Raw genomic sequence first — 17,251 nt, 5'->3', positions numbered from 1 at the left:
ATGGTCCATTGGGTGAGCATGACTCTGACAGTTGAGAACTAGCTCTTATTCCTGGAAAAGAATGAACTTCCATGAGGGTCTCCAGGCTCTGTTCTTTTGGGTGCTGAGAAGCAGAAATCAAGGCCATGGCACAGTTGCTCTGAAAAACACAGACATGAAACCTCTGCCCAGCCACTGGTCATCAAGTTTCCAAGGGATTGTCCTCTAGTTTCCAAGACCCCATTCAGCTGAGGCCTGGCTCTACAGCAATGCATGGGAAGGGTCCCATGTCTACTGAGACAACACGAGAGGTCTAGCCTTTCATTGGTACTGGTTTGTAGCATTTAGCTAATCTTAGCTACTGCTTGCTAGGCTGGTCCCTCCCCACACATTATTAAATACTCTGTCATCCATTACAGACAGAGTCCTTGTCCACATTTTACAGAAGAGAGACCTGGCCCCAGAAAAGTTGGTAGCTTGCCTGTATTCACACTGTTGGTGAATAGTAGAGTTGGTGTCTTCACATCTTACCAGGGCTCAGTATATGTTTATGGAGTGAATGAAAGGTGTAGTCTAGAGGATTTGAAGTTCTGTGGTTCCCAGAAGCTGTTAGCACTCACTCTTCCCTGAGCCTGTTCACACATTGTACCCTGGGGCCTGATGGGGTTATCTTAGTCCTTATGCTTAGTAGTCCCTGAGTTAGGCAGCCAGGTCAACTCCACTGTCCTTTAGGGAAAGCAGCTGCAATGGCACTGACCGTTGATGGCTGGAGAATGGGTCATTCAGTAGAGTACTTGCCACACAAGCATGAAGATCTGAGTTCGGATGTACATGTCTGTGATCCCAGTGCTGGGGAGAGGCAAACACACAGAGCCCTAGAGCTAACTGGCTAGCCAGCTAGCTAAATTAATTGATAAGCTCCAGGCTCAGTAAGATACTCTGTTTCAAAAAAAAAAATTAGATGGAGAGTGATAGAAGACCTCCTGAGGCCTCTGGCCTCCACATGCACCTATACAGTACATGCATGTATGTATACATACCAGAAAACAGTTACAGTAGGGACAAGACAGAAGGGCTGGGTTTTTTTTTATTTTGTTTTGTTTTTTGTTTTTTTTTTTTTTTTTGGTTTTTCAAGACAGGGTTTCTCTGTGTAGCTTTGCGCCTTTCCTGGAACTCACTCTGTAGACCAGGCTGGCCTCAAACTCACAGAGATCCGCCTGCCTCTGCCTCCCGAGTGCTGGGATTAAAGGCGTGCGCTGCTGCCGCCGCCGCCGCCACCACCACCACCACCACCACCCAGCCAGCAGGGCTCTTACATGGAGCAATTCCTCCCTTCTACAGAGCTTCCCCTCTGTGGTGCCCAACTCCAAGTTGCTCTGCTGGTTCCTACCAGCACCTCTAGACTTGGCTGCCATTTGTGATGTCCCCCCACCCCCACCCCACTGGGTCAGCTTGCTCTCACCCCTTCTTCTTGAGAGTCAGCAGAGTTTCTACAGTAGAGAATGTTTGAGACAGACTCTGGGCAGAACTCATGAGGAATCATTCCCACCTGGAGCATGTGCACTGCTCTCATCCATTCAGCACACATCCCTCTGACCCCCAGAGACCTCACGTCTGCATACACCTACTGTATCTGGAGAGCTCCTCCCAGCCCAGCCGCTCCAGATCTGCTGTCAGCACTGCTCCAGGTAGGCTGGCCCTAGCCAGAGTATGAGCCTTTTGGTTATCATTTATTCTTCCCACTTGTGGTTTGAATCTTCAGCTTCTACAGAACTCCTACTAGAAGCAGGCTTCATGAACACTGTGAGTGTTGACTTACTCTTGAATCCCCAATGTTGATATTTTGTCTGGCACATAGTAGGGACCCAGATAATCCATGAAAGTAACTAAGAGATGAATTAATAGAAATAAATACACAGACCTTGGAACTTTCAAGTCAAGAGAATCTGTTTTGCAGATGGGTCCATGTTTTTCTCACCTGGGATCTCCCATCATCCTCAGCTCCAGGGCCATCAGAGGCCTGTAGCACAATAGAAGGGCCTCTGGAGATTTTGTCCCTGCTCTGTCACAAGCTGACTGTGTCCCTATGGACATAGCTCTTATCTCTAAGCCACAGTTCCCCACATGTGACCTTGGAGCAGAACCATTTCTGTGGCCCAGGCAGAGGGCATCATGGTGAAAGCGTGAATCTGTCATTATGAGGGTTGACTTGTCAGTTTGTCGGTTATCATGGGCTCCTGTGCCTCTTTGACCTTCATTCCCGTAATGGTGGCATTTAGCATTATTACCACGGTGTGGCTGCAGCTCCTTCATTGACTCCTCCCACTGAATATAAAGGCAGGAGGCCGGGGAATATCTATTGGGAGGAGCCCTGTGGAAGATGGGCAACAGGAACGGTTTGGGACCCGGAAGTAAAACATCTTTGTCAGAGGCATGTCTAAACATTCCCCTTTAGTCTTACTGGTTTGAACTAAATCATGTGGTCACTCTTAACTGCAGGAGAGACAGGAAAATAGCTCACTGTTGGTGAGGACAATGGCTGCCGTGTGGCAGCCCCCATAGCTAATGCACACACCTATCACTGCCCTTGAAAGATACCATTTTTAAACTATTGCCTACATGTTTTCATCATTAGCCTTATTTTGACATCAGTGTGAGTCCCCAGAAGGCAGGGAACTGGCCCCATGGGCCTGGCAATGCAGTAGGCCCCCATGTCAAGCCAAACCCACATGAATGGTGTCAGGAGACCCCAGCTAACAGCGCTTTACCCTTCCGCTCTTGTTTCTGTCAACATGGTCACCGTGTTAAACATAAAGTATTGGTTCCCGCTGAAAAATAATCTGTTGCAGGTCAGCAAGATGACTCAGCAGGTGAAGGCATTGCTGCCCAAGCCTGGAGAGCTGAGTTCATCCCTGGAACCCACGTAAGGGTGGAAGGAGAAAACTGACTCTGCTAAGTTGTTCTCCGCCCTCCACATGAGTGCGGTGGCACATGTGCCCACAAAGCACGTGTGCACGCACGCACACAGAGATAATAATAATAAATAAAGTTTAAGAAATAAAGTGATCCTGGGCTGGAGAGATGGCTCAGAGGTTAAGAGCACTGACTGCTCTTCCAGAGGTCCTGAGTTCAATTCCCAGCAACCACATGGTGGCTCACAACCATCTGTAATGAGATCTGGTGCCCTCTTCTGTATACATAATAAATAAATAAATCTTTAAAAAAAAAAAGGAAAAGAAATAAAGGGATCCATTCTTTTAGATACCAAATGCACATTTTAAGAAAGAAACAAACAGAAAGGAAACAACAACAAAGCCCTGAATGCTACCACCAAAAGTGATGGCAGGTCTAGGCTGTGCTCCAGCCTATCGTCCTCCTCCTCCTCTCCACAGCGCCCATGCCCACTCCCCCAGCATGCCCCTATAGTTCTGTAAGTGTGGCTGCGCAGGACACCCACTGCCCCATACCCAGTCTTTTCATCTTGTCCCCTGCCCACGTCCAGTGTTCTAATGGGCTCTGTGGAGCCCCTACATGCTAGGAGCTTTCTGTTCACTGTTTAATTGCACATGTGTTCTGTGAGGCCAGGATTGTCATTGCCCACCTAATAGGGAGATCCATGGCTCCAGAGTCACATTCCACTGCTCATTGGTTAATGAGGTCAATGGTGATTGGACACCATTATCAGTTATCAATGAAACAAACAGATCCCAGACAAGTGTCTTATGAGGTTCCATCCCTGTTCTGACACTTGAATATCATTAAGATGGCCAAAATGGGAAGTCGGGTTCCCAACCCCAAGTCCTCCCAGGATGTTCATTTGATAAAAAAGCGGAGTCCCCACTCCTGTTCATCTCCCTTGCCCACTGGAGTTTCTCAGCCCTTTGTCGCCTTTCTGGGAGTGGAAGTCCTCCAGGGCTCACCTGTGAGGTAATTCTCTCATGACTGTGACCAAATGCCAGACAAAAGAGTTTTAAGGGAGAAAGGTTTATTTACTTCACTGACAGCAGTGCAGTTCATCAGAGGGAGGAAGGCATGGCAGAGGAGGTGCCTTGGTCCTTGGTGGCCAACCAGGAAGCAGAGAAAGGGGAATGGCAATGGTCGGCTGGCTTTCATCTTTTTTCCTTCTTTAATTAGTCCAAGACCCCAGCTCATGGGGTGTTGCCACTGACCTTCAGGGTGTGTCTTCTCCTCAGCTAACCTTTCAGGAAATGCCCTCACAGATACATTCAAAGGTGTGCCTCATTGATGCCTCCTCTTAGAACCAACTGCATGCCCTCTTCTTGTGGAGGACAGCAACAGGACAGCCCCTGGGTACCAGATGTACCAGCAGTCACTGTGGTGATGCTCTCCTGCCCATGCAGCTGCTCTTTTGGTCCTGACCACAGCACAGTGAGAACAGTTGACAGCCAGCAGTTACGGGAAATTACCGCATCACACAGCTAGTGCCTGGCACCACCACCCCCCAGTTTAAATCATTCAAGGGTTGTAGCAGAGGATGGTGAGACATGGCAGGGAAAAGGGACCCTGGATCCAGCCCAGTGATGGAGCTGTGTCCCTGTAGCTTATGACAGGTGTTCGCAAACCTCCAGAAATGAAGGAAAACAGTGTGCTCGTACATTTGTCACCGTCTCAAAGTGGCCCATGATTCAGAGAAAGGCTGCCAGGCCAGATGATTGTGTGAGGTCCCTTCCTGCTCCCAAGCCTGTGGTTCTGTGACCATATAAGGCCTCTGTGCCCAGCAGTCTTCCTGCAGCTAAAAGCAGCCCCACCCAGGGAGAATTGCTGAGAACAAGGAAAGCCAGGTCTCGGCCTCCTGCAGGATCCCCAAGGCAGCAAAGAGAGTCGGTGTAGGGAAGGCAGGGGTCCACCACTGACGGCCTCTTGCTGGGAATTGGTTACCTGCTGTGGTCAGCGACCCTGTCACCATCCCTCTCCCTCCATCAAGGCCACCTTCTTAGCGGAGCTGTCGGGAGCCAAGAGTCCAGCTGGCAGTTTCTATCCATAGTTGAATACTCAGGCTGCAGTCAGCCTTGTCTGGTCAAACTCCTCTTCCCATGGCTCTTCTGGCTTGGTGACCAGGACATCCTCTCAGAGTCCCTGGGTTTTAGGTTTGCACTGTGAGAAATACCTTGGCTTCCATTTGATGCCCTGGCCCTGCAGGTATAAAAAGTGTGGTGGATCCCTACCCCAGTATACACGCACACATGCATGTATATTCACACATGCAGACTTGCCTGTGAGCTCCTTGGTGGAATGTGGCTTGTACATTTGTGCACACACTGCTCATGGAGTGATGCTTCCACATTCACCGTCTCTATGCCAGAAACTATGAAGAGGGAGGGGAGAGATGGCTGAAACAAGATGCCAAGGCTGGGGTAGAAACAAAGAATTGACAAGCAAATATGCTGAGAGGTGATCTCAAATTACTGTTATCAAGTTATAGAACATTTTAATCATGAGTTGGATGACTGACAGAAGCTCAAGTCACATAAGATTATGCAAAATAAAGACTGTCATGGCTTGTATCAGTCATATCAGTAGGACTAGCGTTGGTTTCAGGCATGGATGGATCTAGGGACCACATGACATCACTGGGACTCGATTCTGTACATTCGCTCGGCAGCTCTGTCTAAGACTTCGGCAGGACGTGGAACTGCTGGCTGTTGCTACATGTCTCATGGGGCCTTTCTTCTGCTTTTCAGTCCCTAATCTTGCTACCTTCAGGACCCAGGCCTGAGCCATCCCATGTGACTAAAGTACCTGGGGTATACCTCTGAGGGCTCTCAGGAGCCCCCTTTCCTTCCTTTCCAGAACCTCAGAACATTAGATAGGCACTGCAATCCTCATGTGTACATGCACACACACTGTGTATATGTGTGCATGTGTGTGCAGTCTGGGAGCCTCTGGAAGTGAGGGCTTACAGTTAGGGAAGCTGCCATGCCCCTCACCGTCTGCCCATGGATCACAAAAAAGACCTTAGATGCTGCTCACCAGCTGTATGGCCTCTGGGAAGTGGCCTGACTTCACTGGACCTGTTTCCTCATCTGTAAAGAGGAGCTGGTGATGTTTATCAAGCCCAGGGCTGCTTTGAAAATTACAAGGAATGCAGCAGGTGGAGCACTTAGCATAGGGTGCCAACCTCAAATACGGGCTGCCTCTGTGCCAGAACTGAAAGAAACTGTATTTGGAGGACGGCTTCAGAATGAGACCACTATTCCCATTGGCTGCCATTTGAAGTGTCTTCGCTGTATGTAGTCTCTCTCTCTTTCTCTTGGGTTTTTGTGTTTTGGAAACAGGGTCTCTTGTAGTCCAGGCTGGCCTTGAATTCTTGATCCTCCTGCTTCCACCAGTTGGGCTGAGATTACAGGCATGCTCTGCCACAGCCATCTGACTTCCCAGAACAACTTGTCAATGAGGAAGCCATGACTGGGCAGGTGGTCATTTACCAGGGATGCACACGGTTCCTTAACAGCAGAGGTGGTATTGGATCAGGCCTGGCTGTCACATGGGCTGCTCCGTCGCTGCTCTGCCTCCCTGGAGTGACATGAGGAGACAGAAAAGAAGAGGACTTTATTTGATATTCACAGAGATCAAATTCTGAACTCAGAAAGTGGGGAAAGAGGAAGACTCTGTGAGAAAATGTCCTGGAAAAGCTTTGCACTACAGAGCTTGTCATTGGAGTCTGGATTATGAACGACACTTTAACTGCTGTCCAGTGTGGACCACAATATATTCTGTGCTGTGCAGGTCTTATGACTGTTTAGTTGGGGATGCTGTAAAACTTTACCCACAGAAGCCCAATTTAAGCTAATATTTGCCAGTGTGACAAGTTATAGGACTAACACTCATAACTTTTGAACATTGCCCCACATTGCATCGTTTCTGCATTTTTCTTTTGGGTCACCCCAGACCCTAGGCTGACACTTGATAAGGCGATAAACTGCATGTTCTGGGGGTGGATCAGGCGTGGTTGGAAGGAATGGTAGCTTGGAGACTTGGGTTCTGGCCTTAGCTCTGTCATGGATTTGCTGAGAGAGACTGGGCCAATGGCTTAATCTCTCTCAGCCTCAGTCTTTTCTGTCAAATTGATATAATGAAAACCTAGCCTTCCTATACCTCAGTGGTGAGTGTGAAGATTAGTGTGGGAAATGATGGTTCCAACCCCATAGGGAAAGAAGTCCCTTAGCCAGCCAGGCATCTAAAGAAGGGTTTCCTCAATGTTTCCCCATGCAACCTCTTTGCCAAAGAAGTTTTTATGTGACCCCAGGTATGTAGATATATAAAATAGGTAAACAAATCAAATATTTAATGGTAATAAGTCATTTTACAAGTTTAAAATTAAATCATATAATTTTATCATTTTTTAAAGGTTAAAACAAATTTTCATTATTTGTTATTAATAAGATAAACATGCGGAGCTGAAGAATGACTCAGCCATTAAGAGCACTGACTGTTCTTCCAGAGGTCCTGAGTTCAATTGTGGGCAACCACATGGTGGCTCACAATCACCCATAATAAGATCTGCTGCCCTCTTCTGGCCTGCAAGGACACATGCAGGCAGAACACCGTACACATAATAAATAAATCTTTTTTAAAAAAATAAGGTAAACATGCTTGTTTAACTTTATTCATAAAGAATTAGATCTTGTCCATATTTGAGACTACAAGATGTTGTGTTTGCTCTGAAATTGTAATCACACATTTTGTGATTGTAATTGACTTTTGAGTCATGTGCCACTTTTCCACATGCACCTTCTGCATGGACCCCCATCCTGTACATTACGAGAAGTTTTGCGTGTGTGTGTGTGTGTGTGTGTGTGTGTGTGTGTGTGTGTGTGTGTGTGTTATAAGGTGTTTTCACCCTTTTCTCTTTTTCCTCCATTTGACTAGTTTTTGCTGCTTTGTCTTCAGGTTCGTCAGTCTTGTGCATCTCTGATCTGCCAGTAATTTCACCCTTAAGTACAACTTTTATTTCAGCTATTGTTCACTTTCTGTACCTTCCATTTCTCTCTAAATTGTACTCATCATATTCAAAGTAGATGTTTTTGCAATGCCGCGTGTTAATTCTGCCATCCGTATCACGTCCGCGTCTACTTTAGTTGGCTAACACTTCTCTTCGCTGTGAGCCATGCGTTCCCGCTTGTCTGCAGAGCAGCATTTTTCCCACTGGAGGGTAGTACCATGCACATTACTCTGCTGAGCGTCTAGATTTTGCCATCCTCATTTAAAGGCTGGTGTCTTTAGTCTGTTGTTCTTGGGGGTAGCTGAGTTAGTTGTGGGCAGCTATATTTCTCAGACTTGCTTTCTAACATTGTCGGGAGGGAGCCACAAACAAGGGCTATCATAACCTAGTTGCTGTGGTCTCTGGCTCCAGCAGCCCCCAGGGACTCCACTCTAGCATTTGGGAGGTTCATCTCCTGGCTTGGGGAAGTGTTGGCAAGTGTTCAGCCTCCAGCCCCCTGAAGCTCATTCCCTCTCTGGTGCCCTTCTCTGTGAGCTGTGGAGTCTCGATTATTCAGCCAGTGAGCCCCAGGGACCCCACACAGATGCCAAGAACTCGTTCTCTACATTTTCCTCTCCGTTTCAGCTGCCTTGATTTTTGAGCGCTGACCCTCATCTCTGCAGCCCACGAGCCCCTGTGCATGCCCGCCTCCTCCAGCTGTGCTATGCTGGCCAGTGCCTGCAGTCCACGAGCCCCTGTGCATGCCCGCCTCCTCCGCCTGTGTTGTGCTGGCCAGTGCCTGCAGTCCACGAGCCCCTGTGCATGCCCGCCTCCTCCGCCTGTCCTGTGCTGGCCAGCCAGTGCCTGCATCCCACGAGCCCCTGTGCATGCCCGCCTCCTCCAGCTGTGCTGTGCTGGCCAGTGCCTGCAGTCCACGAGCCCCTGTGTATGCCCGCCTCCTCCGCCTGTGCTGTGCTGGCCAGCGCCTGCAGTCCACGAGCCCCTCGCACAGCCTGCTGTCCGCTGTCGGGACACACTGCAGTCATTTGTTCTCTTCACTTCTCGGGCTTTACGCAGAGAGCTCGTGTTTCCCTGTGCGACTCTCTGGGGTCACACACCTGTGGCCTGTGTGACTACATTCTCCATCAGGAGGATTTTGCAGGAGCTGTGAAGATGGCTCAGCAGTTAAGAGGAATTTCTCTTCCTGCAGAGGACCCAGGTTCCCTTCTTAGCACTCACAAGGCAGTTCACAATTGCCTGTAACCCCAGTTCCAAGGAATCTGACACAGTCTTCTGACCTGAGGGGGCAGTAGGCACACGTGTGGTGCACTTACATGCATGCAGACAAACACTCATAAAATAAAATATATCTTTCCAAATAAAAAGAAGCTTTTATAAAAAAACAGACTTAGCGCTGATCAGACCCACAAAATGGCCACGGGGCTGTTCTGCTCTGCTTCTTGAAGAAGCTCAGAATGGAAACCCACAGCCAGCACTGACTCTCACTTTGCTGCAGGATTGCTGGTGTCCGGATGACCAAATGGTAGTACACCCATACAAAGGAAGCAGTTACTGAGATGTGCTATGACGTGAGCAAAGAACCAATCACAAACACACACATAGACCATATCATTCCATTTATATGGGCTGCCCGAACTAGGAAATTTATGGCAACAGTGTAGATTAGTGGGGTTAGGATTGCAGTGGGAATGCAGGTGGTTGGTGATGGGTACAGGGCTACACTGGGAAAGGGGGAAAACATTCTACAGTTAGAATGAAGTTATGGTTACCCAGTCTTGTGAATTTGCTAAAACAAATATTAAGCTGCATGGTTTAGGCAAGCAGACTGTGTAGTATATAAAATGAATCTCAATAAAGCTGTTTTCAAGATGCTTATCTGTGGTGTTCTCCAGGACAGAAAGGAGGTAATGAAGGCATAGAGAAGGGCCTTGAATAAGGAGGAAGGCTTAGCTCTCACACTGAATCCTGTGTGTGTTACATGTGGTATTAATTCCTGTTCTGGAAATGTGGCCTTAAAATGGTTCACACAGTCTACCAAAGCACAAATAACCTCCGATGCTGTGCTTAAAACTTGTCTGTTTTTTCTTTACTTCCATTTAAGACGATTCTTGCAGTTTGGATGTGATTTCCTCTTTCCAGTATTCTGTCAGCTATGAGCTTGTATCAAAGGCTGCCAGAGGGTGTCACACTGCCTCTGATCTGTGGTGTCCCCTGTGTGGACTCTGTCAATTGTTGAGATCCAGCAGAACAGGGTGACTGGCTAATACCAGCTGTGGAAGAGTTGGAAAATGCCCTTTGCTGGCATTTCTGCTAGTACTGTGTCTCTTACATGTCCATGGACCAGGCTGGTTGTTTATTTAAGCCAGGCATACCTTCATTAAAAGCACTGGGAGTGAGCTGTGGGTGGGACTGCCATCTCCCCTCGGAGAACTGTCCTCACCTTGCAGTACATTGGAGCCTGGGTTTGGTCCCCACCAGTGGAGGGGGCAGGGCTTGGCTGAGAGTGTGAGACTGTATCTTTCGTTTGCTGAGTTCTTGCAGGGATCTTGAGCAGGATTCTCTGAGTACGTACAAGTCAGGGCCCTCCACTGTTCTTCAACAGCAGCAGCCAGCGCGTGCTGAGCACTCCAGGTTGCTGCTCCTGTTGCAATGTGTTCAACTATCTTTAGCCCCTCGTTCCCTTCCCTGTGTAGAGAATGTGAAGACTATAATGTTTTCAATTATAGTCTTATAATTATAGTTTATAGTTCAGGTCATTGTTATTCCGTAGTTCAAATAAGTGGGTTTTTTGTTTTGTTTGCTTTTTTTGGATTTTACAGCCCCTATAGAGCAACTCAGTAATCCGTCATTCCCAGAGGACCCAGCCCCCCAGTTCTCCCTCTGTGAGCCAGGGCTTGCCCTGTGACCCCCGAGCCCGGTGTTGTCCATGTGGACTCAGGACAGTGTACTCAACAGGTGTGGTTTGTGGTTTTCCTCCAGGATCATCCATGAAGATGGCTTCTCTGGAGAAGATGTAAAGCAGTACAAGCCTGTTGTCTACAGCAACACCATCCAGTCTCTGGCCGCCATTGTCCGGGCCATGGACACTTTGGGTGTGGAGTACGGCGACAAGGAGAGAAAGGTAGGAAGTCTCTGAGCCCCTGGGCACCGGGAAGAGAGGCCCTTGTGACTTCCCTCCTCTTGATAATGCCTGCTGGGGACAGGAGAGCTTGTGCTCCATGTGGGAGGGAGGTGGTCATCACCAGCCTAAGCCATTCTACCAATCCCTGGCAAATTTCAGCAACTTCTGTGACAGGTAAATCTCTCCAGAAAGTCATCAAAAACAAAAGCAAAAAATAAATAAATCCCTGGTCTGTTCTGTAGATGAGAAAGAGTGAGAGAATGTTTTGAGTCAGCACAGCCTGACTAAACACCTGCCCCCAGACAGTTAACTTGACCAGAAGAATATTTCCTGAACAAAGTCCCCTTCACTAGGTACCATCTTCCTCCTGAGGAGAGCTGTCTTTGCCTTGTGGGAGGGAAGCAGCCATTGGAACTGCCCCTCCTTGCTCACCCCAGCCATGTGCTTTCTGCCTCTCCTGGGAAGTGTGAGGCCCTCCTTCCTGTAGTCAGTGTTCTGAAACAAGGACAGTTTTCCGATAAGTGTGTAAAGGGCTCTAGCCACTGCAAGGCTAAAGCACGACCACTGTGGAAAAGCTAAGCGAAAGGAAGGGGGTGAGAAGGAAGTGTGAAAACAACCTGAGAATGCTGTCCAAAAGCTGGACTTTGCACCCCACCCACCCAGGGGAGCAGCTCGAGGCCTCAGTGCAGCTGCCTGCATTGGAGCCTCTGAGTAGTCTGTGGTGACATGACTGACTGATACACGTTTCCCACCTCATAGATGGAAGCTATCCTGGCCTTCTCAGGGTCTGACAAATTATCTGTGACAGATAGCTTTACATGTAAAATTTAATATGTTATGCACAAATCCTCATTCCATGGGGCAGAGTCACCTCAGCTTAGGTCGGCACTTAGAGGGCCTGGAGTAATGGGTGGTTGACAGAGTGGCTGCCTGGGGTGGGCAGCAGAGTCCTGACAGGTCCCTTCCATCTGCTGCTCCCCAGAGGCAGGACAGGAGGCTGACAGCATATTGCATGTTCTTCTCCAGGAGACCCAGGGCATGTGGAAGGGGAACAGGGGTGCCTCTGGTTCTTCGTTCTTGTTCCAGTCGGCGTTCTCTGTGCCTTCCGGGTGTCGGAGTGGGCACAAAGGGAACACTGTTCAGAGAAAGCTGGTGATCAGAAAATACCTGTTGGGCAACGAGGATAACTGGTGCACAGTGGCTGCAGATGAGTGTCTCAGTCCCCATCCTCACAGCAGTAGCAGTGGCTAAAGATGAGTGTCTCAGTCATCCTCACAGCAGTAGCAGTGCTGCAGATGAGTGTCTCAGTCATCCTCACAGCAATAGCAGTGCTGCAGATGAGTGTCTCAGTCATCCTCACAGCAATAGCAGTGCTGCAGATGAGTGTCTCAGTCATCCTCACAGCAATAGCAGTGCTGCAGATGAGTGTCTCAGTCATCCTCACAGCAGCAGTGCTGTAGATGAGTGTCTCAGTCATCCTCACAGCAATAGCAGTGGCTAAAGATGAGTGTCTCAGTCATCCTCACAGCAATAGCAGTGCTGCAGATGAGTGTCTCAGTCATCCTCACAGCAGTAGCAGTGGCTGAAGATGTGTCTCAGTCATCCTTATAGCAGTAGCAGTGCTGCAGATGAGTGTGTCTCAGTCATCCTCACAGCAATAGCAGTGGCTGAAGATGTGTCTCAGTCATCCTTATAGCAGTAGCAGTGCTGCAGATGAGTGTCTCAGTCATCCTCACAGCAGTAGCAAATGGGAGCACAAAAATAGTCATCATCTGAAGAGTACCTGCTCTCTCCAAGGGCTATGCTGAGCCCTGTGTTTACTCTACCCGAACACAGTAGGTCATCAAAAATCATCCCTTGAGTGGAATTCTATTCTCACTTTCCCATTCTAAGAAAAGGGCAGCACCTGGAATTTCACCCCCAAATGGCCAGGTGTACACTGCCCAGTACCTGTGTGTAGCCTTGTGTGAAGTGCTGCAGAGGTTCAAGGCTGACAATGAGGTGTTGAGGAGCTGGGCATCTTCTTAGGAAGATGGGACTCACACTCTTGAGCATGGCCTTTCTGTTACCTGTGGTCAAGGCTGGATAGGTTGCAAAGACAGAGGGACCAGACTGAGAACTTCACTCGGTGTTTCCAAGTTCCCAGCACTGTCAGAAAGAATTCAGAGACCGGTGGACAGAGTGAGCAGCAGAGAGGACACTCACTGCAGGAGAGTTACACACTCAGGGTGTGAACGCAGGCTTCTCGAGCTCATGCTGCCCAGTGTTGAATAGCGCATCTTTTGGTGAATCTTAATGGAGAGGAGGATATTTCTTGAATTGAATAGTGGGGGGCAGGGGCAGAGAATGGGATGGAATTTTCCCCAATCAGATTTCTCCTGGTTTTTGTCCTTCTATGGGGCTTTCCATATGTGGCATGGTGTCACCTGCATAGTAGGCATAGGCAATTTTACCAGGTTAATGATATGGAGATATCATTTTAATGAGGCAAAGGACAATTAGTGGTCCTCTTGGTCAGCCATGTCAGCCCCGGTGGTTTTGGGTGGTCTTACTTCTTTATCTTTGAGGGTCATGTGATGTCCTGTAATAGTCCAGCTGCCTCAGTCTCTAGCCCCCTTGATGTTTGCCTCTTTTTTTCTGTGCCTGTCTAGGTGACCTCATTTTCTTGAGGTAGTAAAGGAGGTTCCTTAGGGGAAGGAAAGACTACAGTGCTTGATGTCTAGGTATGGTTTGAAAGGTGCCCATTTGTGGGGGAAGGGGCATGGCCAAAGCAGCCACCCAGTCCTGAGTGCAGGCAGCGGCTGGTAATGACCAAAGGAGATGACTGACTGAGGAGCAAGACTAGAGTGTGGGCAAGGGTGAGAAAGTTGGGGTGCAGGTAAGTCAGATTTGGTAAGCCCTGGAAGGTAGCCAGTGTGTGATTTTATCCTGCTGACAGGATGCAACCATTGATAGACCGTGCTAGAAAGAGATGGGATGAAGTGAGATTTTAGACACTTCTGATGGCAGCCTTAGGGTGGCCTCATCAAAGAGAGGCCAAAGTGGGGAGCAAGCCTGGGGTCTGTGGCAGTGGGGTGCACATGAGATGTGGGGTCAGGTGAGCAGTCTGGAGTGAAGGAGCACGGCGAGGTCTAGGGACAAGAGGGACTGATGGCCTTGGTGATGCACTGACATTGGGCAAGAACGAGGACTAAGAACGAAACGCTTGTGTGACCAGCCCGAGGCAGAGAAAGAGAAGGCTGCCTGGCAGTCTGCTTTCAGGACTGAGAGCTTCAACAAGTAGATGGGTGCGTCAGACCAGGGGAGCCGTAGGATTGGCTCCAGGAGAGTGGAAACTTCTGCGTTTGATCTCCTAGGACCTTTGTTAAACAATGTACACTGTCCTTTAAAGAATACTGTTTAATGTTTAACCCTAACAACCACGTTGCAGTGGTTGCTACTGCTGTCTTTATTAGTGGAGGGTGGCGGGGCAGAGAGCAGCAGAGTGATGCACCCAGGGTCCTTCTACACAAAGCATGTATGTGGACACAGAGACATTCTTGCCTAACAAAACCACAGTCCACAGAAAAGGCTCGTCTAGACAGACAGGCTCAGGCCCCCCAGGCGGAAGAGATCCTCATCTAGAATGGTCCACACTGGAATCCCAGCACTTGGGGAACTGAAGCAGGTGTGTAGTAATCGGAGACTGCCAGGGCACCGCACAAGATCCTGTCCAAGTTTAATCAGAAAAGGAATTTGAAAAGGCCCCAAAAAAAGCAGCACCTGCTGCAGGTCTCTTATTCCCCGTCTTCCTGGTGTCTGCCTTAGCCCACACCCTAGGACCCACCCTGCACTTGCGCCCAGTTCTCCAGAGACCGTCTTCTCCACCCCAGCCTATGGGCTGCCTTTGCCTGTCTCTTCTGTTTTTCTGTGACTCCCTCCCTCTGCCTCCTTGTACCCTCTTTGTCCACCTGTGAGGGACTCCCTCTCTACCATCTCCCTGTCTCCATGTCTTTCTCTGTGTCCCTCTGTCCCTCTCCCCCCCCCCCACTCCCGCTCCCTTCATCCACCATCCTGGAACAATTGCCTTCACCTTTCCAGCTGAAATTCCCAACTCCTCTTCCTCCACCTCAGCTGAGCTCACTATGGAAGGAAGGACTGAGGAGACCGGACAGTGACCAGGCTTGAAGGTTCGCCTTAACAAGAGAGTGGAGGAGTGAAGTCTTGGAGTGATCACACGTTAATAAATTTTACCACACACGTGCATGTGTGTGTACATACAGAGATATAAAATATGTTTTTGCATTTATAAAATATAAACTAATGGAACAGTCGACAACAGAAACTGAATACTTCGAATGCAAAAGCCTCGGAGGTGAGGTCTCTTTCTGCCTCCTGTCCCTACCCTAGCCCTCCACTAGTCATAGAAGCCAGAACTTCTTCCCCAAGGCCAGTCACAAACTTCTCTTTCTGTGTGAGGGATCCTTACAAAGGAAGTCTCTGATAGTGTGTGGCTCCCTTGACCTCCATTTCAATGGCAAAGGAACCCAAGCAGGCCTTGCTGAGCTCCTCTCATTTACAAGTACGTGAGACCACAGTCTTTTGGTCCAGTCTGTTTCTACACAGCTGTCGGTCTTCACTGAGCCTCGACATAAAAGGATACGTTTCCCCCACACCTCTCAGTCTTTGCTTCTGAACATTCCTCTGTCACCTAAAACTTGGATTAAATCCATCCTGCTTTCTTGTTCAGCTGACTCTAGTGACGGGGGAGAAGAAGGCTTACCCCTTCTCACCCATGCAGGAACAAAGAAATACCTTGAACGTGTGAGGCTTAGATGGTCGGCTTGCTATCGTTTTCTTCTTAAAAAATATGTGCACACATGCTGATTTTTCTTAATTATAAGCTATTGGAGAACAGAATACACATCTAACAGATGCCTGACACTAGAAATGATGGCTACTGGATTCAAATGCCACCTCTACCACCGGCAACTGTCTGGCCCTGGGAAAGCTACCTGACCCCTCCAACTTCCATAGTTTGATCTGTACAAGACTGATAGAGTGAATAAGACCCACACAGAGCTGTACATAGATACCACCAGACTCAGAAAAATCCTCAGCACAGTCCAGTTATTCTGTTCATTATTTGTTTAAAATTATTAATTTCATTGATTAGAAAAATAGTGATGAACTATCCTCCCAGAAGTCTAGTGAGGAATAGGCAGGGCATTGTCTCAGTTCTTCTTGGTTAGTGTGGAGGTGCAATGCTCGGAATTAGCCATTCAGTGCCACTGACCCAAGCAGGGCTGAGGCTTAGTGCTGGCTGGAATAGCAATCCAGGGATTGTTCCACCAGTGCCTCACCCCTGCTCTGGAGATACGGCAGCTCCTGGGAGAGGCAGAATCAAAGTTCATACCTAGTTTCCAGAATGTCACTGGGTGAAAAATGTTGAGATTTGAGTTGCCCAATGGAACTCGGAACAGATCTTTCTAATCGTGGAAATGTGCCGTCTCCACAGCACAGTGTGGTTCACACAAAGTCTATAGCAAAGAAGGATAGGACGCCTTTGGGCCTGTGTCCCCCAGCCTAATGCACAGGGCATTGTCAGGCCTGAGGAGAGGCTGTGACTAGAAGCAGATGAAAACCCCAAATTCACTTATCCCAAACTGGGGCCAAGAGGAAGCAGGGGTCCCTGCACAGATCAGACACTGAGGCACCCCCAACCCAGCCCACAGCCTGTCCCCACCTGCCTTTTCCTCCCCACATTAACAGAGTTTGAAACTCTTCCAGTCAAGACAGTCCCACTCTGTGACTCCCTTTACACATGGGACAAATATGCCCATCCGGCCCAAACAGAAGAGACTTGCTTAAGAGAACATGCGGTAAGCCATGGCCAGACCTGAGGGCCCTGCATTGTATTTCAGTTCCTTCCAGTTCCTCAGCCAACTTAAGACCGCATTTCTTTCCTTCACAAATACTTATACAGTGTACGAGGTATCAGGGATAGATACAAAGATTTGGGGTAGGGGAGGCAATCCTGTGCAGAGGTGAGGTCCCTAAAATGAAAAGGCAGATGCCTTGATTTTTAAAGCTTCTGCCAGCCCTGCCATGCTCATGCCCACAACTCATGCGGCTGGATCAGCCTGCTCCATGTACCATGCGGCTGGGTCAGGCCCTGGGCTCCTGTTTTGAGGGAGGCACCCACTGCT

At 48.8% G+C, this 17,251-nt stretch overlaps 1 protein-coding gene across 3 annotated transcripts in view; it reads left to right on the top strand.

Moving 5' to 3' along the window:
- Positions 1–17,251, top strand: part of Gnao1 (G protein subunit alpha o1) — a 160,265-nt gene that overhangs the window by 75,146 nt on the left and 67,868 nt on the right. For all 3 annotated transcript variants that reach the window (XM_052727411.1, XM_052727410.1, XM_052727408.1), the window contains exon 3: positions 10,922–11,063. In XM_052727411.1, coding sequence (XP_052583371.1) covers positions 10,922–11,063 — 142 coding nt within the window. The remainder of the gene's footprint in view (positions 1–10,921; positions 11,064–17,251) is intronic.

This window comes from Peromyscus californicus, unplaced genomic scaffold, assembly GCF_007827085.1.
Source record: "Peromyscus californicus insignis strain IS unplaced genomic scaffold, ASM782708v3 Scaffold_8__1_contigs__length_139910024, whole genome shotgun sequence".
Taxonomy (NCBI): domain Eukaryota; kingdom Metazoa; phylum Chordata; class Mammalia; order Rodentia; family Cricetidae; genus Peromyscus; species Peromyscus californicus.
This window is presented reverse-complemented; position numbering and strand designations above follow the sequence as displayed.